Below are 26,274 nucleotides of genomic sequence, written 5' to 3'. Positions count from 1 at the left end.
CTGGTGTTAGACTCAGGTGGACGAGGTCAGAGGTTGCATAACTCCTGGGTGGCACAGTGGCTCAGTGGCTAGCACTGCTACCTCAGAGCACCAGGAACCTGGGTTCAATTCTTCCCTCGGGTGACTGTCTGTATAGAGTTTGCACGTGTCTGTGTGGGTTTCCTCTGGGTGCTCCTGTTTCCTCTTACAATCCAAAACTGTGCAGGTTAGGTGAATTGATCATGCTAAATTGCACGTAGTGTTCAGGGGTGTATAGGTTAGGTGCATTAATTAGGGGAATGGGTCTGGGTGGGTTACTCTTCCAAGGATCAGTGTGGATTTGTTGGGCCGAATGGCCTGTTCCCAAACCTCAGGGATTCTATGAGCAGTTTTATTTGAAATCAGAGGCTTTCGTCACAAGCACCACAAATAAACCTGTCGGACTATAACCTGGTGTCATGTGACATCTGACCAAGGCTCCTCAGATAGCACCTTCCAAACCCCCAACAACAAGTTCCGAAAAGGACAAGGGCAGCAGATATATGGGAACACCACCACCCAATCATTCCCCTCTAAGACACTCACAGTCTTAACCTGGAAATACAGCACCATTCCTTCACTATCGCTGGGTCAAACTCCTGGAATTCCTTCCCCAAGGGCATTGTGTGTTAACCTACTGCAGGTGGACAGAAGTGATTCGAAGGCAGGACCTTCTCAAAGGCAGCTAGGGATTTGTAATAAATCGTGTCCCAGACCCAATAAATAAAAATAACTCCTTCAAAAACCCTTAAAGAAATACAACGCTGCAGATGCCAGAAGTCTAACATATAAGCAGAAAGTATGGAAATGCTCAGGGGGTCTGACAGCATTCTGTAGAGAGAGAAATAAAGTTGATGTTTCAGATCTGTGACTTGTTCAACAAATTTGCAGCTCTAGTCCAGGTAAACAATTTGACACAACAACCCCATTTCTCACTCTGCAGAAGCTGCTGAGTATTTCCAGCATTTTCTATTTTTTACTTCCAAAGCCGCTGACTGGCTGTGAATCTCTGCGATGTCTCAGGTAATGAAGGATGCTTTGTCGATGTGGGTTAATAAAACTGTAATACAGCAATTGTATCACATTTTAAGGCAAATGCAAGACTTCAGGGGGTTGTGGCTGAAAGCCTGAACAGGTTTTAGTGCTTAAATATTATAAATAATAGATCAATTTGATATTAAATAATGAATACACTTTGTTACCACTGCACCTCAGGATAAAAACGCCCGAGCTCTGTCTTTGCTTTTTCAGGTTTAGGTTTGTGACAGGAGACACTAGTGTCCCGGAGTAAGGAGGCGGAGGGGGGAAAACAAGGATGGCTGTCAAACCACACGGCTCCCTGCTGAAGAAGCACAGCCAGACTGATCTCGTGAGCCGGCTGAAGAGTAGGAAAATCCTCGGAGTTGGCGGCGAAGATGATGAGGGGGAAGTCCACCGATCAAAGGTAATGCTGCCTTCTTGAAAGCAAAATTGGATTTTGGACATGAGCAATTGGCCCTGCGCAACTTGGGTCTGACCGACGGGTTCGAACTCTTTTTCTCCTTCTCTGTAAGGATCCTATGTGGACTCAGTGTAGCCAGTTTCAGTCCAGTTCCCGGGAGCGTGAGCCCAGAGCACTAAACTATCTCTACTCCACGCTAGACTGCCTCAGATAGGAGTCAAGATTTGAGTGATGTTGGAAAAGCATAGCAGGTCAGGCAGCATCCGAGGAGCAGGAAAGTCGACGTTTCGGATCATCAGGAAACAAATGGGATCACACCTGAGCTCCTCACAGCTTCCCAGAGTGGATGCGGTGCTGACGGAGGCCATTCTGCCCAGCTGTGACTGTGCTGACTCTCCAAATGAGCAATGCCATTCCCCACCTTCTCCCCGTAACCCTGCGCCTTCCTTTTCAGAGAATAGTCCGCTTGAATGTGTCAATTGAGAAAGAAAAGAGCTGGGACTTCAAAGGGCTTGTGGTGCAATAGCAGTGTCCCTACATCAGGGCCAGAGGGTGCAGCTTCATATCCCACCTACCCCAGTCATGTCTGAATTGGGATTTACCTTTAGAGAGAGGTGGGACTCCAGTGCATTATCTCCCCTTCAGTGCCATGTTGTTTGAATCTCTCCCTCGTTTCCCCCATCTTTTTTTGTGTTTTGGCATTTTGGTATTTTAATTTATTAATTTGGTGATGGTCTACGAAAAAACAAAGAGTTGGATCTTTTTCAAAGCTTTCAGAGAGAGGTGGACACTGCAGGAGCTGGGGTTCATTATTTTCCCCATTGATTCCATTTTGATTCAGTCCCTCTCTCATTTCCTCCCCTTTTTGTTTCACTTTCTTTTACTGCTTTTCCTGGTTATGTGGACCTTTCCCAACAAGAGAGTTGGTTTCTAGATAGGTAAAAGATCCAGAAGGGAGAGGGTGAAACTAGGACTTATATTGATCTATATTTTAATAATAAAGCATCTGAATGGGTACATGAATAGGAAGGGGTTAGAGGGATATGGGCCAAATGCTGGCAAATGGGACTAGATTATCTGGTCAGCATGGATGAGTTGGACTGAAGGGTCTGTTTTCATGCTGTATAGTTCTATGACTGCATGACTGCATAATAAAAGGATTGTAAATTTCTGAAAGTCTTCACAAACATCTGTCTAACATCACTGTGAGAAAGCTAACGCTATGTCTCCATTATTTCTTTCACCACATACTTTAAATATGTGGCCTCCCATTAATCCTTGCACCAATGGTAACAGCTTTACTTCTGTCTAACCTGTTACAACCCCTTACTCTGGGTAAACCATTCAGTCCCAGTTCCCTGAGCTTGTTCCATGCCATTTACCAAGATGGTGACTGATTTGCACCCTAAGTTCATACACCCAACGTGGCTCTATCTCCTTTAATATGCTTGAGGTAGCAGACCTCTCATTTAAAATGATTGACTGACTTAATGTTTATTTATCTTTGTGGAAAAGAGTTCCACCCTTCCTGTTTCCTAACCTCTCGCCTTAACAGGCTGACCCCAGTCTTTGTTTTATTTAGATAACTTGCAGTGTGGAAACAGGCCCTTCGGCCAACCAAGTCCACACCAACCCACCGAAGCACAAACCACCCAGACCCATTCCCCTACATTTACCCCTGCCTCTAACACTACGGGCAATTTATCATAGTCAATTTACCTACTGTGGGAGGAAACCCACGCAAACATGGGGAGAACGTGCAAATGCCACACAGTCAGTCGCCTGAGGCAGGAATTGAACCCGGGTCTCTGGCACTGTGAGGCAGTAGTGCAAACCACTGTGCCACCGTGTCACACACTAACTCTGTTTACCAACTCTGTTCTGAGCTGACCCTCATTATTGCAACCGGTCAATACATCGCCCAACAATTCTTACAAAATTTGATAAGCCACAGTCAAATCACCCTTTAAGTATCTACAGGCTAAAGAATAACCCTGGTGTCATTGTTGAATCCTTGGAGAGCCACGGATTTATTCTGATGTATCAATACAGAATCTCCTTCCAAGATTGATAAATCCGTCTAAGACATTTCATTCTGAATCTACATTGCACGCCAGTAGTTGTTGTGTTCTCACCATGATTAAATGCGACTGTAGCAAAAATCTTCTTCTAATTTATATTCCAGCCTTCTAATTAAAAGAGCAAATTGCATTAGCTATTTAAATTGTTCTTGTTTTTATAACCGACTGCTACCGTTGAGTGAATTATACGTGCAGATTCTCGCATTTCTTTAGACTTCCACTGGTTTTTGCTCTTCATTTTTTAATTGACACTCAGATCTATCTCTTATTTTTCATCCAAAATGTAACACCTCATGCTGGTGAAATCCATCTGTCACACATTCGCCCACTCACTTAATCTTTCAAAACCCTATTGCTTCTGTCTGCACTTGTTACTATGTCATTCATTTTAGCATCAGGGCTGAGCCACAGCATTGGGAAATATAGGGGTAGTTTAACTCTGCAACTAACCAAGCTGTACCTTACTTAACATTGATAATTGGGTCACCAAAGAGGACTTTTTCCAGGACTACTAACCCTTGTTACATTGAACACAGCATTTTATATTTACAAAACAAAATGTAAATCCTTAGAATCCCTGCAGTGTAGAAACAGGCCATTCAGCCCAAGAAGTACACACTGACTCTCTAAAGAGCATCACACCTCTACCCTACACATTCCTCAACACCACGGGCAACTTGCTGTGGTCAATCCATCTTACCTGCACCATGGAAGGAAACTAGAGCACCTGGCAGAAACTCATACAGCCATGGAGAGAATGTGCAAACTCCACACTGACAGTTACCTGAGGATGGAATTGAACCTGGGTCTACATGCACAACAAGGTAGCAGTACTAACCACTGAGCCACTGAGCCACCATGCCAACTCCATGCTCGCTATTGGAGATAAAAGCAAAGTTACTTTTGAAAGAGATGAAAGGTGTGTGAGAGAAAGCAATGAACTGGGTGGACGGTGAAATCTGCCCAAAGGGTTTCACAAATAACACAAATTGTTATTCTTTTACTAAAGGCAGCAGTAGGTTATTTGTTTGTGCGAGTTTGGATGGTTTCTGCACGTGCATGTGTGCATGTGTGTCCGCGCCAGTGACTTTGTGAACCTCAGCGAAAGTGAGGACTGCAGATGCTGGAGATCAGAGTCAAGAGTGGTGCTGAAAAAGCACAGCAGGTCAGGCAGCATCCGAGGAGCAGGAAAATCGACCTTTCGGGCAGAAGCTGTTCATCAGGAAAGAATATTGTGTGAACCAACCCTCTTGCTCCTTATATATGTATGGAATGCTTTGGGATTTTCCTTAATCCTGTTGCCAAGGACTTTTCATGGTCCCTTTTAGCCCTCCTAGTGTCTACTTTAAAAGTGATGCTAGCATCCAATTTTAAAGTAGACATGAGGAAGGCTAAAAGAAGCCATGAAGTGTCCTTTGCAAACAAGATGAAGGAAAATCCCAATGTATTCTATACATATTTAAGGAGCAAAAGGGTAGCTAGGGAAAGGGTAGGTCCACTCAAGGACAAATGAGGGAATTTATGCATGGATCCAGAGAAGTGGATCCATGAAGTCCTTAATGACTGTTTTGCATCGATATTCACAAAGGAGAAGGACATCGTGATGATGAGTCTTGGAAGGGGGTTGGTGATATTTTAGGGCATGTCAGTATCAAAAAGGAGATGTAACGTGTTTTGGAAAGCTTTAAGGTAGACAGGTCACCAGGACCTGATAGGATCTAATCCAGAACACTGAGGGAGGCAGGTGAGGGAATTGTTGGGGCTTTGTACAAAGTCTTTGTAAGCTGTTTAATCACAGGTGAGGTCCCAGAGGGTTGGAGAATAGCCAATGTTGTCCCTGTGCTTAAGAAAGGCAACAGGATAATCTGGGAAATTCAGATCAGTGAGCCTATGTCAGTGGTCGGGAGTTTACTGGAGAAGATTGTTCAGGATAGGATTAACTCACTTTTGGAAAAATATACATTTGTAGCAATAGGCAGTATGGCTTTGAGAGTATCCCACAAATGTGATGGAGTTTTTGGAGGAAGTAACAAAGCTGATTGATGAGGGCAGGGTGGTAGATGTTGTCTATATGACTTTAGCAAGGCCTTTGACAAGGTCACTCATGGCAAGCTGATACAAAAGCTGAAGTCACATGGGATCTTTGGTGAGCCAGTGAGATGAATACAGAACTGGCTTAGTCATAGAAGGCAGTGGAAGGGTATTTTTCTGGTCGGAGATCTGTGATCAATGGCATTCTGAAGGGGTCACTGCTGGGACCCTTCATTGTTCTTGGGTTTGCTGTTTGTCTGTAGGTGCTTGTAGGTGTCTGTGGATGACACAAAGATTGAGGGAGCTGCAGATAGTGAGCAGGATTGCCAGAGGATACAGTAGAATAAGACAAGCTGGAGAATTGGGTATCAAAATGGCAGACGGAGTTTAATCTCAACAAATGTGAGGTGATATATTTTGCAAGACCTAATGCCGGAGCTAAGTATACAATAAATGGCAGAACCCATAGTAGCATCAACATACAGAGGGATCTAGGCATACAGATCCACAGGACTGATAGTAGCAACACAACTGGATAAGGTCGTGAAGGAGGCATGTAGCATATTTGCCTTCATCAGCTGGGATATAGAATATAAAAATTGGCAAGTCATGTTGCGGCTGTATAGAGCTGTAGTTAGGCCACATTTGGGATATTGTGTACAGTTCTAGTCACTACGCTACCAGAAGTATATGGAGGTTTTGGAGAGGGTACTAAAATGGTTTACCAGGATATTGTCTGGTCTGAAGGATATTAGCTATGAGGAGAAATTGGATACGCTTGAGTTGTTTTCACTTGAATATCAAAAGACGAAGGGTGACCTGGTAGAAATTTACAAAATTATGAGAGGCATGGATAAAATGGATAGTTGGAACCTTTGACCCAAGGTAGAAAAGTCAATTACTGGGGTCATAGGTTTAAGGTAAAAAGGGGTAAGTCTAAAGAAGAGGAAAGAGGCAGGTTTTTTACACAGATGATGGTACGTGCCTGGAATGCACCACCAGAGGAGCTGGTGGAGGTGGATATATAGCAACATTCAAGAGGCATCTTGGCAGATTGATATGGAAGAGGCAACTGAGGTACATGGACCACTTGGAGGCAAAGAGATTTTAGTTTAGAAAGTCATCATGTAGCAGAATAATCCTGGTGATCCTGTGCTGTACTGTTCTCTGTTCTTACACATTGTTAGAGAGGAGGACACCTACTAAGTTTCCCACCAAGTCCATATCACATCATCACATCATCATTGTGGGTGATGCTTAAAGTACCCCCCTCAGACCCTTATACAACACCTTACAGGATTATACTTTTATAACTATTCTCAAGATATGGGCATTACTGGCAAGGCTGGTATTTATCATTCACGATGGTTCAGTGCTTAGCACTGCTGCCTCATAGCACCAGTGACCCAGGTTCAATTCCAGCCTTGGGTGACTGTCTTTGTGGAGTTTGCACGTTGTCCTTGTGTCTGCGTGGGTTTTCTCTGGGTGCTCTAGTTTCCTCCCACGATCCAAAGATGTGCTGGTTCGGCGGATTGGCCATGGTAGATTGCCCATAGTGTTCAGGGATGTGCATTAGTCAGGGGAAATGTGGAGGAATGGGTCTGGGTGGGATACTCTTCAGAGGGTCTGGTGAGAACTTGTTGGACCAAATGGCTGTTTCCACACTGTAGGGATTCCATGATTCTTGATTGCCCAAAGAGAACTTGGCAATAATCAGCCTTTAATCATACAGCAGTAAGCCATCCACAGTTGTAAACTGCTGTCAGTGCTCAAAACATGTTTTCACGGACAACCTGTAGGGCTTTTGGGTTGGTCAGCCTTCAACACAATACCGATGAATGCTGAGACATATTTGATCTCTCTTCTGCTTCTGTCATAATTGGTTGAGTTGATTATGGCTTCCAGACCACTGTCGCCTGTTGACAGCAAAAAACATACTTCTTTTGGCCAACATGATTAATCTCAATGTGTTCTGCCTTTCATTATGGTTCCATCATGAGGTAGCTCCATGAAATCTTCCACCAGCTATTGCTCCATGACCACTTGATCCTTAACTGAATATTTTTTGATCTGTTATTCCATAATTGCCTGTTCCAGAAATAGTTGGCTCTTGCCTTAACTAATTTGATTCCTTCCACCATTTTAAGAAGATCGAAGTCAAGACAGGCATTCACAAAGTATTATTATTGTTCTTTTATTGTTTATGGAGTTTGCGTAAGTTGTCTGCTATCTGATGCCCTTTGTGTTTCAGAGTAGCTTGTAGCATATCTTAATCTTAAGTGCTATATCTCCCAGATTATATGGTTGCTCTGTGGTCAACTGTAGACAGTATGTGTTCAACCATGGTTCACTATTTGATAGTATCGTGACACTGGCACCAGCATTAAGCTTGGTATCAGTGAGGTGCTCATTGATACAAATAGCCTCTTGTCAAAAGTACTGGTCTAGATCACCTACTTCCTCCTAGGGACACCAGTCATTTCCTCTATTCTCTGTAATAAACCTTTTTGTACTTCTTGCATTATTGACTGTGCCCTACTTCAGCAGATTCTCTGAAAGTAACCTTTTGTTTTGAAGATAAAGCATTATTTTCCAATGCTTTGGCAGCATGCGTGACTGTGAAGTTTTCTTGCTCCATTGCATTGGCAATTACTTAGATTAGATTACTTACAGTGTGGAAACAGGCCCTTCAGCCCAACAAGTCCACACTGACCCATCCAGCCCCAGTCCCCTACATTTACCCCTTCACCTAATACTACGGGCAATTTAGTATGGCCAATTCACCTAACCTGCACATTTTTGGACTGTGGGAGGAAAACCAGAGCATCCGGAGAGAATGTGCAATCTCCACACAGTCACCTGATGCGGGAATTGAACTCGCGTCTCTGACACTGTGAGGTAGTAGTGCTAACCACTGTGCCACTGTTACCTTCAGTACCTGGGCTCTCTCTTACTGATTTTTTATGTGTGTCTATTGTGGCTCTGCGTACGTTAAGAATTGCATGGATCCTGCTGATCTCCTGTGATAAGGATGATCCTTTTCTTTTGATGTTTATCTGTGCTGCTTTCAGATTTTGACTTCACATACCATCAGAAAGGCTTTTGCTCAAATGAAATTTCTTTATGACTGTATTAACTCTGACAAAGAGTCATCAGAAATTCCAACAGCAAGTTGGTCATTTTTAAAATTTTGTTTTTAAGTCACCATTTCTCCATTTATCTTGAGACTATTAATTAAGCTATCCTGAGTGCTGAACTCTTCTTTTTTTAAACTAGCTGTTTCAAGAATTTTACTGCGATTAAAGTAATTGTCAAAGGCTTGCTTCAGAAGTATCTGTTGTTTCATTTATATCTCAGCAAGCTTTATTGTTATTGGCTATGCTCCCAATTGTGTCTCAAAGTGTATTAACTTGTTCAAATTCTGGTATTGAAACACATTTAGAATTTTCTTAAGAAATGGTTTCTCTAAGGTGTCCACCTCAATGTTTTATTTGACCCATCTCTGAAATCCTCCTGGCAATATTGTTTCTGATGCCATACTTTCCTAATTGTTTAATCTCCTTACTTAAAAGGCTTTTAATTTTGCATTAACAGCAGGGCTGCTGATCTCTCTGCTGCTTCAGGAGGGCTTCCCCTCATTTTTCTGGTCAAAATTCCTGCCTTTTTTGTCACTTTGTGGGATGAACCTCATTGTTGTCAGCCTAAGTAAATGATTCCTATTTCCTTAAATTCTTTATTGAATGATTGCCCTTGCCTGCAGCTTTAGTAATAAATTCTGCTTGAATTATAGTTTATTTTTCTGGCTGATTCCTGCTGTCTGCGGCTGTAATGATAATCCCCAATTCTTCCACGGTTTTTCCAAAATGGTTTCTGATGCCTGCTTTCAATTAATGTATCCTGCCCTTGGCACTGTTATAATAATAAATTGCATATCTTTTCTACTGCCTTAATAAAGTCTCCAAAGTTTGTTTTCCTGTTAATCTTAGTCTGTTTAGGCTTTGAATATGCCCTTTATCACTTTAATTGTGGCTTCATGATATCCCTGGGTCCATATAACATCATCATTGTTGGTTGTGCTTAAGGCACACCTCAGTGTTAACCCTTTCAGACCCTTCCATCTCTTATACAACACCTCACAAGATTCTATTTTTAAATTTGTTCTTTGAATGTCAACATTAATAGCAAGTCTGACATTAATTGTCTGACCCTAATTTCTTTGAGAAGTGATATTGAGCCTTCTTAAAATTCTGCAGTGGCAGTAGTTTGATACAACTAAGATCTTTCACTAAGCCCTGAGAGACATTTAGGGGTCGATCATGTCATGTAGATAATGCAACTGGATTAATATTTTTCTTTTTCTGTCACAGATCAGTCAGATGTTGGGAAATGAATTCAAGTTTGCTCTTCATGAGCCTTTTGGCCTCAGGTAATGAATTAAAAATGATCAAACCTCAGCATTTAAATTCCAATGGAAAAATAAATGACTGCATCGCAGAACAGCTCTTCTGAAAGCACAGCTCTCTTGCAGTACAGACCCTCCAATAGTTTGACACTCTCACGACACTGTCCCTCTGACAATGCTGCCTCAATATTCTCCCTCCAACAGTGCAACACTCCCTTGGTATCATTCCTCTGATAATATAATACTGACTTTCTGACAGTGCAGCGCTCCCTCAAAACTGCCTTACAACAATGCAGTGTTTCCTCAGTACTGACTGTCCGAGGGGGAATTCTCTTGCACTACAGACCATCCAACAACGCAGCACTCTTGCCATTACTGATTCTCCAACAGTCAACTGACTGCCTCATTGATAGTGCAGCACTCCCTTACTACTGACTCTCCAACAGTCCAGCATTCCCACAGTGCTGACCTTCCGACACTGCAGCACAATTGAGGTTACCATAAGGACGCTCCTTCTCAATCTCTCCCCTTGCCTGAGGCGTGGTGACTCTTAAGCCAGTCAGCTCTCCCTAAGGAAAGAGTAGCCCTATGGTCTGGTAAGATGATGGCAGCTTTAGTTTTATCTTTACTCTGTCAGTAAATGCAGAGTAGTGTCAGTGTGAGGTGTGTGCCCAAGTAGGGGTGGCACAGTGGTTAGCACTGCTGCCTCACAGCACTAGGGACCCAGGTTCAATTCCTGCCTCAGGCAACTGTCCGTGTGGAATTTGCACATTCTCCCTATCTCTGTGTGGGTTTCTTCTGGGTGCTCTGGTTTCCTTCCACAGTCCAAAGAACTGCAGGTTAGGTGAATTGGCCATGCTAAATTGCCTGTAGTGTTAGGTGCATTAGTCAGGGGTAAATGTAGGGGAACGGATCTGGGTGGGTTGCTTTTCAGAGGGTCAGTGTGGACTTATTGGGCTGAAGGGCCTGTTTCCACACTATAGGGAATCTATTTGGAATGAGATATGTTTCTATCCCATAAGTTTCTGATTCAGATGGAAGTGCAGTACCTACTCAGCCAGACCCAGGTGGGTAAGTGTTTAGATTGTTTTTGTATTGAATTACTGCTTAAGGCATAGTAAGCCTCCTCCAAACAGAAAAATATGCCCTTACATGTTACAGAAATGTTTTTAACAATGAGCCAAGTCTGACACCTTGATCTGTTTACACGTAGTAACAAAAGCAGAGGCAGACACCTCCGATACATTCTCCACACAGTATGTTATAGAAACCCACAGCAGAGAAGGGGACCATTTGACCCATGTGTTTGTGCCTGTTTCACCATCTCTGATACGCAAAGATAAAATGAACGTGCAGCTAACAGCAACCTAGAGTGAAATTTTAAGCCCCCACCAGGAATGAGCTGGAAGTTGTGTTTTGGAGATGGAGGAACAATAGCAAAATGAAGTCCATAGTGACAGCCTATTGTCTCCTCACCTCCACTGGTGAGTTTACCAGACAGGGTGGGTGTCACATCTGATTAATGGCCCACTGTCTGCTAGATCATTATGGGGCCAACTCAGTCACAGCAGATACAGTCCTGAGGTTTCAGGCCAGAAGTGGAGTCACAGCCTCTGCATAAACCTCAAACCCTAGTATCACCTCTAAATATTCGAACAAAAGAAATAGACTTATTACAATATGAAGCATGATGGAACTTCGAGTTCACACTGATGCTACAGAATTAAATAAAAACTCCATACAGTTACCTTCCCTGAAGGACATTAATGAACCAGGTGGGATATTTGCAACAGTTGACTCTAATTGTCATGGTCACTGTGTATTGGGCTCTGGGCAGTTGAGGGAGAGTGCTGCTACTCATTCTCCTATCTACTATTTCAGATAAATAAAACAAGCAACCAAATCAGCATTGAAAGATAAAAAAAAGAGCTGCTAATGCTGAGGATCTGAAACAAAAACAGAACTTGCTGGAAAAACTCTGCATCTGCAAGCAGAGTTAACGTTTCAAGTCTAGAGACATTTAAAAGGGGCCTGACAAGTTTCTCCAGCAATTTCTGCTTTTCTTTTAACATTGTAAGATAATTACTTAAGTCTATCAAGAGCTGGGTATGTCGTGCCTGAACCATTTGGGACTTTGTATCAGGTAGCCTGATTCTCCACTCAAAGACTGGGTGGATCTCATTGCAACTTAACTTTAACTCCTTCAAAGCCATTACCTTATTCAACAGTCATCATTGTCAAACAAAGATTTTTATTCCAAATGTTAATTTAAACCCCAGAGAGGGATTTGAACTTATGCCACCAACCAGAGCCGAGTTTACCATCGGAGGGTCAGTGTGGACTTGTTGGACGAAAGGCCTGTTTCCACACTGTAGAGAATTTAATCTAATCTAAATGTTAGCAGAATATGGGTAACAGTGGGTGATGTTGACGCGCTAAAGCAGAACTGGAATTAGAAGCTCTGACACAGTTAGATCGGGTTACCAATTGAACAATCCTTGCCCTGCTGACCAAATGAAAACCTAGGCCTTGTTGAATTAATGAGTGCAACTGCAGTGAGCAATCTAACCTTGTTCTACATTGCATCTTGTCTTTCAGGTACTGGCAGTTCACCTCTGCAGTCACCTTTTCCGTTGCTGGAATTCTGGTCAGTTCAAATTCTTCTATGCGAACCTTTTGAGTATTACTGTGTGTTGCTAATGCATTCATTGGAACAAATAGAGTCATGCAGTCATGGAGGTGAACAACATGGAAAGAGATCCTTCAGCCCATGTGTCTGTCATGGACATCACACATCTATCTAGAATCACAGAATCCCGACAGTGAAGATCGAAGACATTTGGCTTGCTGAGTTTGCGCCAATTCTCCAAAGAGCATCCCACCCAGACCCACTCTCCACCCTATCCCAATATTCAGACCCACTATCCACCCTTTCCCAATATCTCCATAATCACTTTGGCTAATCCACATAGCCCGCACATCCCTCGACACTATGGGACAACTTAGCATGGCCAATCCTCCTAACCTGCACATCTTTCTCCTTCACTCCAGTCCAATTTTCCAACGATGAGCCTCATGCACTTGAATATTTCTTCAATGTTGTGAGGGATCCCATCACTGCTACCCTTTCAGGCAGTGAAGTCAAGATACAGACCACCTCTGGTTAAAAATATTTCTTCTTTAATTACCTTCCAAACCTCTGGCTTCTTATCTTAAATCTACAGTCCCTGAATATTGATATCTCTGCTGAGGAGAAAAGTTTATTTTTATCTACCCTATCAATGCCCTTCAGACTTTATCAGATGTTAATCGGATTGCCCCCTCAATCTTCTCTATTGAAAGGAAAATAACCCCAGCCAACCTAGCCTCCTGCCCAGGCAACATCCTGGTAAATCTCCTTTCCACCCTATCTAATGCAATCATAACCATCCTACAGTTACTGTTACAATTACTGGTCTAGTGACATTATTGCTACCTTACTGTTCCCCGTAAAATGAGGTGCTTTTGAGACAATACAAAGTTGTGAAAGGCCCTTTATAAATACAATTTATTTTCTTCCAGTAGGAGTTTAAAGATAGAATTTTAGCATTTTCATTTTGCCAGTGTCCTCTGAGGCTGGCCTGCTTGTACAACCTTCCCAGAGACGGACAATTGACATTTTGTTAAAACATTGTTTATTCCTCATTCACGGGATGTGGGTGTTGCTGACAAGACCGGCTTTTATGGCTCATCCTTAATTCCCCTCGAGAAGGTGTGGACAGCTGCCTTCTTGAATTATTGCAATCCATGTGCTGTAGGTTGACCCACAACGCCATTAGGGAGGAGGTTCAGGATTTTCACCCAGCAACACTGAAGGAACGACAATATATTTCCAAGTCAGGATGGGGAGTGACTCAGCGGGGAGCTTCCAAGGGGCGGTGTCCCATGTATCTGCTGCCCTTGACCTTCCAGACAGTAAAGGTCATGGGTTGGAAGGTACTGTCCAAGAAGCCTTGGTGCATTATTGCAATGTATCTTGTAGATGGTACACACCGATGCTACTATGTGTCAGTGGTGGAGAGTGTGAATATTGAAGCAGGTGGATGGGCTGCCAGGCAACTAGGTGTTTCATCCTAGATGATGCTGAGCTTTTTGAGTGTTTTTGGAGTTGCACCCATCCAGGCAGCTGGGGAGTATTCCATCACCCTGCTGACCTGTGCCTTGGTGGATGAAGGAGTCAGGAAGGGGAGTTACTTGCATCCAAACTCCAGCCTCTTGCAGCTACTGTATTTATGTGGCTGCTTCAGTTCAGTTCAGTTTCTCGTCAATGGTAATCCCTAGGATGTTGATGGTGAGGCAATTCAGATAGCAGATAACTATTCAGAAACTAACAAAAACATAAATTGCAAAGAAACTCAGCAGGTCTGGTGGCATCTATGCGGAGAGAAACAAAGCTAATGTTTCAAGGGTGGCACGGTGACTCAGTGGTCAGCACTGCTACCTCACAGCACCAGAGACCAGGTTCGATTATAACCCTCAGGCGACTGTGTGGAGTTTGCACGTTCTCCCCACGTCTGCGCAGATTTCCTCAATGTGCTCCGGTTTCCTCTCACAGTCCAAAGATATGCAGGTTGGTAGAGAGGTCACGGGAAATGCCGGGTTACTGGGATAGGGTTGGAGGTTGGGGTTCTGGATGGGATGCTGTTTGGAGGGTCAGTTTGGACTCGATGGGCCAAATAACCTGCTTCCATGTTGTAGGGATTCTATGCTTCTAAGTCCAGTGATTGTTCTTCAGAACTGACATACTGATACATTACAGTTATATCCAGAGCATTCGATCTGAGGCTTAATATAGCTCAATTCAAATTATCTACATGACTCAGTCAAAAAGACATTTATTAGTAACTGTGTGAGCTTCATGCAGAGCACAAACAGGGGAGTCAAAGACACAGAGGAAAAACATTGGCAATAACCGTAACATCCTCAAAGATAATACAATTAATATCACAAGATGGTTACAAATATATGGTAATAAGAGTGAGTGTGTAATAAAGGGCTTTTCTTCTGCTTATTCATGGGATGGGGGATCGCTGGGTAGGCCAGTATTCATATCCATCCTTCATCACCTTGTTGACAATCTTCTTGGTACTCAGGCCAATTCACAAGACATTTGAGAGTTATTTGATCTGATTCAATTCATTATTGCCAGTGTGCCTTGATTCAGTGAAAAGTTTTGTTTTGCATTCAACACAAGCAGCTCATACCATGCAAAGTGCGTTAGGGTAATAGAACAGAGCTTGGTTCAGTGAATTGGCCATGCTAAATTGCCCGTAGTGATAGGTGCACTAGTCAGGGTGAGTTGCTCCTCGGAGGGTCAGTGTAGACTTGTTGGGGCCAAATGGCCTGTTTCCACACTGTAGGGAATCTAATGTTACAGTTGCAGACAAAGCACAGAGAGCAAGATCATCATAAATTTAAAATTTAAGTTGACTACTCAGAAGTCTAATAACAGCAGGGAAAAGGATGTTGGTATGATTAGATTACTTACAGTGTGGAAACAGGCCTTTTGGCCCAACAAGTCCACACCGACGCGCAACCCACCCATATCCCTACACTTACCTCTTACCTAACACTACAGGCAATTTAGTGTGGCCAATTCACCTGACCCACACATCTTTGGACTGTGGGAAGAAACCGGAGCACTCGGAGGAAACCCACGCAGACACAGGGAGAACGTGCAAACTCCACTCAGTCAGTCGCCTGAGTCGGGAATTGAACCCGGGTCTCAGGTGCTGTGAGACAGCAGTGCTAACCACCGTGCCACCCACGGTGTATATGCTTTTGTATCTTCTGCCAGAAAGCAGAGTTTGTAAAAGGTTATAACTGGGGTGGGAAGGGTCTTTGATTTGTCTGCCGATTATATAGCCAAGGGTCTGAAGGCCAGACCAGGTAAAGATGGTAAAGTTCCTTCCTGAAAGGAAATTTGAAAACCAGATGGGTTTTTAACACCAATTTGGTAGTTTTTTAGTCACCATTTCCCCACACTGGCCTTTTAATCCAGATTTATTTAATCTACTGAATTTGAATTCCTTAGCTGTCATGCCCCCTGAAGGACAGCACCCAAATAGCAACACCAGAGTCCTGAGAACAAGTGTCTAGAAAACACACAGGGACAACAAGATTCAGGAGAGCCAAGTGCCTGGAGTTAGATATTGTCATGAATATTGACACCAATGTTTCAAGGGAGTGGATCTAACAACAGAAGTTACAATCAAAAGTATTTCATAGTAAATAAAATCTATTTAGTCAACAAACAGAGTCCAACAGCTTTTTCTCATGGCAGGGGAATCTAAAACTGGAGGGCATTGGTTTAAGGTGAGAGGGAAGAGATACAAAAGGGTCCAGGGGGGCAATTCTTTCTCACAGTGGGTGATAAGTGTTTGGAACAGGCTGTCAGAGATGGTGGTGGAGCAAATACAATTTTGTAATTTAAGAAATATTTGGACAGGTATGGAGGGATATGGACCAAACACAGACAAATGGGACTAGATTAATTATGAAAACTGGGCGGCAGGAACAAGTTGGGCCAAAGGGCTTGTTTCCATGCTGTAAACCTCTATGACTCTAATAAAACATTGCACTATAGCAGACAGTTTATAAACTCAATGAACAGTGTCTTTTTAAGCAGAGCCTCTATAAACTATATCAAATAGATCTCATGACCAACAAATACAGCAAAGTTTTAGTAAAATATGATCTAGAAACAAGAGTAGGACACCTGGCCCTTTGAGTCTGCTCCACCATTCAATAAGATCATTGTTGATCTAATTTCAATCTCAACATTTACATACCCTGCATATTCCCAATATTGTTTATCTCCTTGATAATCAGGAATCTATCTACCTCCGTTTTAAAAAGTATTGAGAGATTCTGCATCTATTGCCTCTTGAGGAAAGGAATTCCAAAGACTCTTAATCCTCTGAGAGAAAATAATGTTTCCTTGTCTCTGTCTTAATTGGGAACTCCCTTATTGTTAACTCTGACTCCCTAGTTCTAGATTCTCCCACAACAGGAAACATCCCTTCAACATCCACCCAGTCAAGTCTCCTCAGGATCTAATATGTTTCAGTATTACATGTCTTGCAATAAAGGCAATGATATTCTGCAGTAAAACACAGTCAGTGGAGGACTGCACCTTAGGGAATGGAGTGACATAAAACAGTGAGCAAAGGGGATTAAAATTTTTATTATTTTAATAAGGAGAAGCGTGGAGACATTCTGAACTTGAAGCAATTCCTGTCTCTGAACAGCCTGAGATTTAATGCACTGTTTCCTTCCTGCTCTAGGCTTTGGTGTTTCCAAGAATGCTACATGATTGGCTGTTCCAGGGAGAGTATAAGTTGTCCTGCATTGCATCACTTCGACTCCACAGTGGTGCATTACTCAGTATGTTGCAAATTGAATGTTAAAGTGATGGATCCCAAGTCAGTCGATGAAGTATGAAATGACTTTTTTTTGTAGATACAACAGGGGAGGCAATGGTCTAGTGGTATTATCACTGGACTGTTAATCTGGAGATTATGCTCTGGGGATCTGGGTTTGAATCCTGCCATTACAAATGGTAGAATTTGAATTCAATCAAAAAAATTTGGAATTAAGAATCAATAAATGCCTATCTGCACTTTAGCAGCTGATGGGTTATACATCATCTGCAGTTTATAAATTATCCCAAAATCACTTTTAACTTTATAAGCTTCTTTTGGGACTTTACCTTTTGTTATGGTCTCCCCTTCAAGGGGCTATAACCTGTTAATTTGACCCCATTCAGTTTATTTGAATTTCTAAATTCGAGTATAAAGAGACATTGCTGGGGGACAGTGTGAGTAGGCAGGAGAGAGAGATATGGAATGCTGCATGCTGCAAATAAACCAACTCTCAACTAAAGAAAACAAAATAAAGCAAAGAATTACGGATACTGGGAATCTGAAACAAAAACAGAAATTGCTGGAGAAACTCAACAGGTCTGGCAGCATCTGTGGAGAGAGAAAGCAGAGGTAATATTTCGAGCCCAGTGACCCTTCCTCAGAAGTGTTTGTCCAGGGCATGTTCAACCCACAGCTCCACAACATTTGCAGCAGTCAGGGTAAGGAGCTGGATCCTGTGCCCATTTGAACCAGAATGGTAATCCAACTCCATGCTGTTGGCACCAATCTGACCCACATGGACATCCAGCCAACTGGCCCAGCTAAACAGCTGCTGCTTTAACAGACGCTTTTACATGCATGTTGTAATATGGAGCTATGGATAGGGATGGCAGAGCTCCAACTTCCTGAGCATCATTTGAAATTTACATCCATAGGCAAATGACAAGGAGTCCTTCCCAGGCTTGCTATTGGCATGCGTTCGAAAGATTTGCAGGTTGATACTCAGCCTGTTTGCCTGCATTATGAATGCACCTTCCTTCAGCTGTCAAGTCCCAGAGTGGAACTTGAACGCAAAGCTGCTGGCTCAGAGTGGGGTACACTACCCACTGCACCACAACACCTCCTAGCTTAAAGCAAGCATCAAAGGAGACATTACATACATTGTGGTTGACTCAGTATTGGTACATTCTCCGTGCTTCATATTGGGGTGTTTCTACAATTTAACTAAGATGTTTCTTTTTAATTTGCACAAAGGCATTGCTCTGATCCTATGGAATGCCTTTTACACATCTGAGAAGGCGATTATTCGATGGACCCTTCTTTCAGAGACCTGCTATTTTGTTGTGGCGTTTCTAGGTATGTGAATTCAAATACTAACCCCTTATTAACACAATTGGATCAACATGTATCTTGTGAGTCTCTTAATTTAAGTCACATGCTTGCTTGGAAATTATATCATTACTTTACTGGTCCAATTAATTTTCTGACCTCTTTAAAAAAAAGCTACCTTCATAATGTAGAATCCCCATAGTGTGGAAACAAGCAGGACTTATACACTTAATGGTAAGGTCCTAGGGAGTGTTGCTGAACAAAGAGACCTTGGAGTGCAGGTTCGTAGCTCTTTGAAAGTGGAGTCGCAGATGGATAGGATAGTGAAGAAGGCATTTGGTATGCTTTCCTTTACTGGTCAGAATATTGAGTACAGGAGTTGGGAGATCATGTTGTGGCTATACAGGACATTGGTGAGGCCACTGTTGGAATATTGCGTGCAATTCTGGACTCCTTCCTATCAGAAAGATGTTGTAAAACTTGAAAGGGTTCAGAAAAGATTTCCAAAGATTTCCCAGGGTTGGAGGATTTGAGCTATAGGGAGAGGCTGAACAGGCTGGGGCTGTTTTCCCTGGAGCATCAGAGGCTGAGGGGTGACCTTATAGAGGTTTACAAAATTATGAGGGACATGGATAGGGTAAATAGGCAAAGTCTTTTCCCTGGGATCAGGGAGTCCAGAACTTGAGGCCATAGGTTTAGGGTGAGAGGGGAAAGTTATAAAAGAGACCTAAGGGGCAACGTTTTTACGCAGAGGGTGGTACGTGTATGGAATGAGCTGCCAGAGGAGGTGGTGGAGGCTGGTACAATTGCAACATTTAAGAGGCATTTGGATGGGTATGTGAATAGGAAGGGTTTGGAGGGAAATGGGCCGGGTGCTGGCAGGTGGGACTAGATTGGGTTGGAATAACTGGTCGGCATGGACGGGTTGAACCGAAGGGTCTGTTTCCATGCTGTACATCTCTATGACTCTAAGTCCACACCAACCCTCCAAAGAGTATCCCACCCAGACCCATTCCCTTACCCTATTACTCTACATTTCCCATAACTAATGAACCTATCCTACATATCCTTGAGAACTATGGGCAATTTAGCTTGGCCAATCCACCTAACCTGCACATCTTTGGACTGTGGGAGGAAACCCACGCAGACACAGGGAGAATATGCAAATTTCACACAGTTGCCTGAGGCTGGAATCAAACCCAGGTCCCTGGCACTGTGAGGCAGCAGGACTTACCACTGAGCCACCGTGCCACCCATGTGAATTCAAATACTAACCTCTTCTTCACACATTGATTCTAGCTAGAGTAATTCACTCAGAAGGAGGGAAAAGTCACATTGGCCACAGATCAGCATCACGAATTCCCAGTCATTATTGATCAGAACAAATCCAAGCTGGCATTCCTCATGCACTAATGATGGAGTGCTGCTCTGTCAGAGGTGGCATATTGTGTTTTGGATGGGTCATTTAACATAGGCCCCCAGCTGACTTGCCAAAACGATTTCATGGCACTCATTCTGAAGGACAGCAGGGAAATTCTCCCCAGTGTCCTGGATCAATATTTAATCCTCAACCAACTTTGCTAAAATTCATTGCGGTCTCATTGGTGCTTACAGAAGCTTGTTGGATACTGTATTTCCTACAATAACAACACTGACCACACTTCAAAATTATTTCATTGGCTGTAAAGTGCTTTGGGCCATCCTGAGGATGTGAAAGACGATATATAACTGCAGGACAAGGCCCCAGGCTATGACCCTTTAAGAGAGAAGCCACCTCAACAGTGCAGTACTCCTTCCGTACTGAGATCGGAAAATGTGGCCCTGGGAAAGCACAGCCCGTCAAGCAGCATCCGAGGAGCAGGAGTCATAGAGTCATAGAGAGAGTCAACATTTCGGGCATAAGCCCTTCATCAGGAATGTGGGGGTGAAGGGGGCTGAGAGATAGATAGGGAAGCAGAGATGCATTGGGATGATAGCTGAGAAGGTGGTAGGTAGATACAGGTGGGAAGTGGTTGTGATAGGTTGGTGGGGAGGGTGGAGTGGATAGGTGGGAAGGAAGGTAGGTCAGGTCAAGAGGGCAGTGCTGAATTGGATCTAGGATGAGGTGGGGGAGGGGAGATTTGGAAACTAGTGAAATTGATGTTGATGCCGTATGGTTGAAGGATCCCAAGGCAGAAGATGAGGCATTCTTCCTCCAAGCATCGGGTGGCTTGGGTTTGGTGGTGGAGGAGGCCCTGGACTTGCATGTCCTTGGCAGAGTGGGAGGGGGAGTTAAAGTGGTCAGCCACAGAGCAGTGGGGTTGTTTGGTATGTGTGCCCCAGAGATGTTCTCTGAAACGCTCTGAGTTGGTGTCCTGTCTCCCCAGTGACGAGTAGTCCTCACTTTCTGTACTGAGCTGTCAGCCAGGATTTTGTGTTCAAGTCTCTGGAATGGCATAGGAACTCAGAATCTTCTGTCATCTAAGGCATTACAGATTGAGCCTTCTAAAGGTTTATAAAGAATTAAAGCAAAAAAGGAAGTGTTGAAATGCTTTGAGTTTTCAGGGGCAGTCTTAACTATGGTTGGAGAGTTAATTTCATTATAAATGTGCAAAGTATATAACTATCATTTGGAATTTGGATTTTAATGAGGAGGAAATTTAGATTTTGGTTTTTGCTTTGTGAAGATAACTTTTTTCTTAAAGAGGTCAGAAAGTTATTTGGAACAGTGAACTAATGACATAATTTCCAAGCAAGCATGTGACTTCATTTAAGTGCCTAACCAGATACAAGTGGAATCAATTGAAAAAGTGTTTACAATGCTGAGTTTTTATGATGTAAAGGTAAACAAATGGTCAGGGCCCAATAGTAGTTAGGAAGAGTCAGGCTTCAGTTCAAAGGAACAGTTTCATCCCAGCAGAAGAGCAGATTGTTAGTTTGCAGAATCTCCAGGTTGTTAGACCTTAGGGAAATCTCCTGACTATCCTGTACAGCATGGAAACAGAGGGAATCCAGGCTGTCCGAACTGGAAAGAAGTTTGTAATCTATCAAAACTGGGAAATGTCAGTTAAGTAAGAAGTTAAAGAGTTAAAATAAGAGTGATACCTCATTGAATATCTGTGAAGGATACTGGTAGAAAAGGGTGAATCGTTTTGCTGATTATGTTAACATCTTTTCAAGTTGTCTTACAGGTATATAGTGTTATTTGTTTCCTTCTTTTGTGCAGTAAACTTGCTTTTTTTTTGTGAAAGAACACTAGCAGCCTCATAAGAGCACATTCAGGACAGTGGCTAACTACCATGGTAATCAACCTGCAAAAGTAAAAATTACGGTCTATCAAACCTTTCGCTGTGAGATGTGGTTTGTCCAGTATGAACTTGTGACGGATCCAATGTGGACCCATGTGAAGTTGAGGATGTCCTTCGACTGTTAATTCTGTCTGTTTCCTTACAGTGACATTGCTTTCAGCCATGGATCAAGGCTTGTTTTCTCAGGATGTGGGATTCTTGCTCTTGAGTTATGCATTATTTGGGATCATGTCACTTTTCTATTATTTACAAGTTGGACGGAAACCCAAGAAGATCTAGCCCATCGATCAGCAGGAGGGGCCCAGACACAGCTTTCAGTGTGAATGGAAACAATTTGAATCAAGAGGACATATTGACCCACCCTCGCCCCCAACCCTGTGCCACCTTCAGCCAACAGCATCCATTAAGGTGACCACTTTTTAGGGTGAAGAATGAGATATTTTCCAGTGGGTAATCATGGCTATACACTCTCAGTATAGACACGAAGTGAAGGCAAATCCCAACCTCAGAGGAGTAGCTCTACATAAGAGTTGCCAACTCTGGTTAGAGGCAACCCTTGAGGTATGATAGTCAACCATGGGATGGCTGGTCATGCTGATACCTGTAAACGTTGGTCTATTCACTTGATGGAAGTTACAGGTTGTATTTGAGAGCATTGGCTTGTGGTTGCACCTCCTCAGGCGTGGTAATGAGACGCTCCAAGAAATGGCTGACGTAAGATGGTGCCAAGGGAAGGTAAGGGAGGAGAGGGCAAACAGAAAGGAGTAATAGGGGGAAGGGGAGAGGTAAACAGTGGAAGGGGCTAACTAAGGCGAGGGGGGGGGGAAGGAAAACTGAAGATATGTAACTGAGATAGGAGGATTGGAAAACTGAGGGAGAGAGGTATCCAAGGGGGAAACCAAAAGAGAAGGAGAGGGGAGTATTTGAAGTGGAAGGGAATGGCTAGGAAATCTGAAAGAGGGGAAACTGAGGAGGAGAGGAAAGGAAGAAACTGAAGGTGTAAGACAAAGGAGTAACTGAGGAGAGGGAGAGAGGTAACTGATGGAGGGAGAGGGAAAATTAAAGGAGAGGATTAACCAAGGGAGAAATTATGGAAAACTGAAGGAGAGGTGATTTAAGGGAGGGAGAAAGGAAACTGAGGGAGAGAGTTAATCAAGGAAATGTGAAAATTAAGGTAGAAAGTCACCAAGGGAGGGTGAAAACTGAAGAGTGGGCAACTTAAGGAGGTGGAAAACAAAGGGAGAATGGCAATCAAGAGGGGGGAAGATGGGGTACTGAAGGAGCAAGGCAAAGGAGTAACTGGGGTGGAGGCGGGGAGGAAAACTGAGGGAGAAAATGGGTAGAATCGTAAAATGGGGGAATTAATGAATTTGTAACTTGGTGTAAATGTTTCCATACAAAATAAACAAATCTACTAAGAATTGGAACGTCAGCCAAAGCTCAAAATTTCTCCCCACACACAGAATTCTGAATCACTGTGAGAGGGGCTGAATAGAGATTGTGTGGGTTGGGGGTTGGGATGGGGATAAATGTGTATGGGGTAGTGAGCTTCACACAAGGTGTAACCACACTTGTTGCGAGAATGTGGTTTTCAGTTTAACTTGTAAGTGATGATTCTGATAAAAAGTGACATTTTGCTGCACTCTCATATCTTGTTGCAAAGCCAGGTGGCAAACAGTTACTACTGTCCATTTCTCTCTGAGCTTCTATTCTGTACCTGGGTTGAATTCAATAAATAGATGAACTTGTGAGAAGATAATGATCTCCTGCCTTTGAATTTCAAGTCACCATCACTCACAGGAGACGTTACCCATAGCAACCGTTAGGCTAAAATGATCATTGGTCTACACTGAATGTACTGATGTACTGACGATCTTACCAAACTGACCATTCTCATACTTAAAGTAAAATTCAAATATTAACAACTCAGGTAGGGTATTGTATTTTGGGTTCTGATCTCAACTTTAGGGCTACATAGATTTCCTGACAAGCCTGTACAGTGTGAGAGATGTTCCCCAGACACTGACTTCCTTCCATTCTACCAATTGGCTTCCAAAATGGCAGCTTTGTCATCCAGTTGAAGACTAGACTTGCTCTGGAAGCTGTTGGACCAGCAGAGTTGCAGCATAAACAAGTTCCCCTCCAGGTCACACACCAGTCTGAACTCAAACCAAACATCAAGCTAACATCTACAAATGGACTGTGCATTCACCTCAAGATACACAACTCTGGAGTAGGAGAATGTCATTCTCAGTCCTGAGGAGCTTCCTATAAACTAAAAGGAAGATCCTGCCTTGGCAACACATCACCTTTCCTGCAGTGTGGCTGGGTCAATATTCCTGGAATCCCTCCCTAACAGTGTGGTTTGTGCATGTAATTACAGCACAGGGTCTGCAGCAGGTTCAAGAAGGCAGCTCACCACCACCATCTCCAGAGCAATCCAGGATGGTCAATAAATGCTGGTCCAGCCAGCAAAACCTACATCTTACAAACAAATAAAGAAAAAGTCAACAGGATGTTCCCTATCCTACAAGCAGCAGCAACCGAACATTGCCGGCTTCCTTCTTGAGACACTGTCTTGCAACCTTTGTCTAAAATGAAATTAAGGCCTCAGCTCTGAGGCCTCAATGTGGAGAGGGGGCTCCCTGCCCCTTCCAGACAGGAGCCTTTCCTCAATTCCATCTTTGTGTAAATGGCTCACTGGATTTAATTTTTTTTGTTTTGCATTACTTGTTACTGGCATGTGGGCATTCACTGTCCATGTCTAATTTCCCTTTGAGGAGGTGTTGGTTGAATCACAGCAGTCCATGTTTGTAAATAGACCCTTTTTGCTGTAAGACAGGAAGTTCCAGCTTTTGACCCAGTGACACTGGATGAACAGCAATATATCTCCAAGTCAGGATGTTGGGTTCCTGGGCTGCGTTTGTTCTTCTAGATGGTAGAGGTCCTGGGTTTGGAAGGTGCTGTCTAAGGAGCCTTCATGAGGTACTGTATGCATTTATTGGATGGTTCGCTCTCCTGGGACTGTGCAATGGTGATTCAAGGTGTCCGTGTTTCAACTGGTAAAGGTGGAGCCACTCAAATGGGCTGCTGTCTCTTGGATGGTATTGTGTTATTGGAGCAGCACTGATCCATGCAAGTGGGAACCATTCCATCATATTCCTGGTTTGTAACCTGTAGATGTTGGACAGGCTTTGGGGGGACAGGAGGTGAGTTATTGTCTATACAGCTCCTAGCCTCTGATCTGCACTTGTAGCCACTATGTGAATATAAAGTCTATTGCAGCTTCAGGTCAACGATAGCCACTAGGATGTTAATGGTGGGGGGAGATACTTAACAACTGAATGTCAAGGAGAAATAGTTGGATTCGCTTTTGTGACTTGCGTGGTCTGAGCGTTGCTTATTACATATCTTCCCAAACCTGGATGTTTTTGCAATGTATGGACACAGACTGTGTTACATCATTAGATTCACCCTATTTCAGACTTAGAGTGAAACCACGGGTGCTGACAACTTCCTTGGGTGGATGCTCCGGTTCATGATCAGGCCATTCAGCCCAGCCAGTCTACACCAGTGTTTATAATCCAGACAAGTCTCCTCTTCTTCATCTAAACGCTTCAATGTGGGATGCAAAAGATTCCAGGACACTATTTTGAAGAATGTTATCCAGGTCAATATATATCCATTAAGCAACTCCACCATAAACAAATTATTGGTAAGGTGATTAACTTTTCTGAACGCAAGTTTAGGCTTTCGTTCAACCAGAGTTGGGACTCATTGAGGACTGAATTTGTGTGAACTCAAGATGTGGTGCAAAGTCGATTTTAGACACTGATTCTCTTTAAATTCAATGACATCAAGATCATTTCCTCACTACACCACCAGAGGTCAATGCTCACAACACAACTCTGTGTGAAATAACAAACTCTTATTGGATAAATCTTTGCAACACTGGAATATTTGAGGATAGCATTAGGTGGTCATTCCACAGGTAAAGAGTGCATAGGCAGAAAGAGAATAGATGACTCCAGACAGATTAAAGCATCAGGCAAGATCTCCTTGGGCCATCTCTCAGATTTTCTATTTTGGATACTGCTTGAGGCGATGATTTCTCAGGGTATTGCAATGTGAACCAGATGTGTGGAAACAGGAGTAGAGTGAGAGATTAATTATAATAGAGGTTTCCATTGGAAGGGGTAGGTTCAACAGTTCTTTCATCACGGATGTGACACCAGGATGGTGACCTCTTTGGTGACAGAATCTAATATGTCACTGAGTGACT

At 43.1% G+C, this 26,274-nt stretch overlaps 1 protein-coding gene across 2 annotated transcripts in view; it reads left to right on the top strand.

The window, feature by feature from the left end:
- Positions 1-22,782, top strand: part of LOC132831294 (tumor protein p53-inducible protein 11-like) — a 28,041-nt gene extending 5,259 nt beyond the window's left edge. For both annotated transcript variants that reach the window (XM_060849342.1, XM_060849341.1), the window contains exons 2-7: positions 1,270-1,462; positions 9,939-9,997; positions 12,572-12,620; positions 17,299-17,398; positions 18,631-18,732; positions 22,138-22,782. In XM_060849342.1, the coding sequence (XP_060705325.1) occupies positions 1,334-1,462; positions 9,939-9,997; positions 12,572-12,620; positions 17,299-17,398; positions 18,631-18,732; positions 22,138-22,271 (573 nt within the window). In that variant the 5' untranslated portion in view covers positions 1,270-1,333 and the 3' untranslated portion in view covers positions 22,272-22,782. The remainder of the gene's footprint in view (positions 1-1,269; positions 1,463-9,938; positions 9,998-12,571; positions 12,621-17,298; positions 17,399-18,630; positions 18,733-22,137) is intronic.
- Positions 22,783-26,274: the final 3,492 nt, after the last annotated feature.

This window comes from Hemiscyllium ocellatum, chromosome 33, assembly GCF_020745735.1.
Source record: "Hemiscyllium ocellatum isolate sHemOce1 chromosome 33, sHemOce1.pat.X.cur, whole genome shotgun sequence".
Classification (NCBI taxonomy): Eukaryota; Metazoa; Chordata; class Chondrichthyes; order Orectolobiformes; family Hemiscylliidae; genus Hemiscyllium; species Hemiscyllium ocellatum.
The sequence above is the reverse complement of the archived record's forward strand: the minus strand, read 5'-3'. Positions and strand labels throughout refer to the sequence as shown.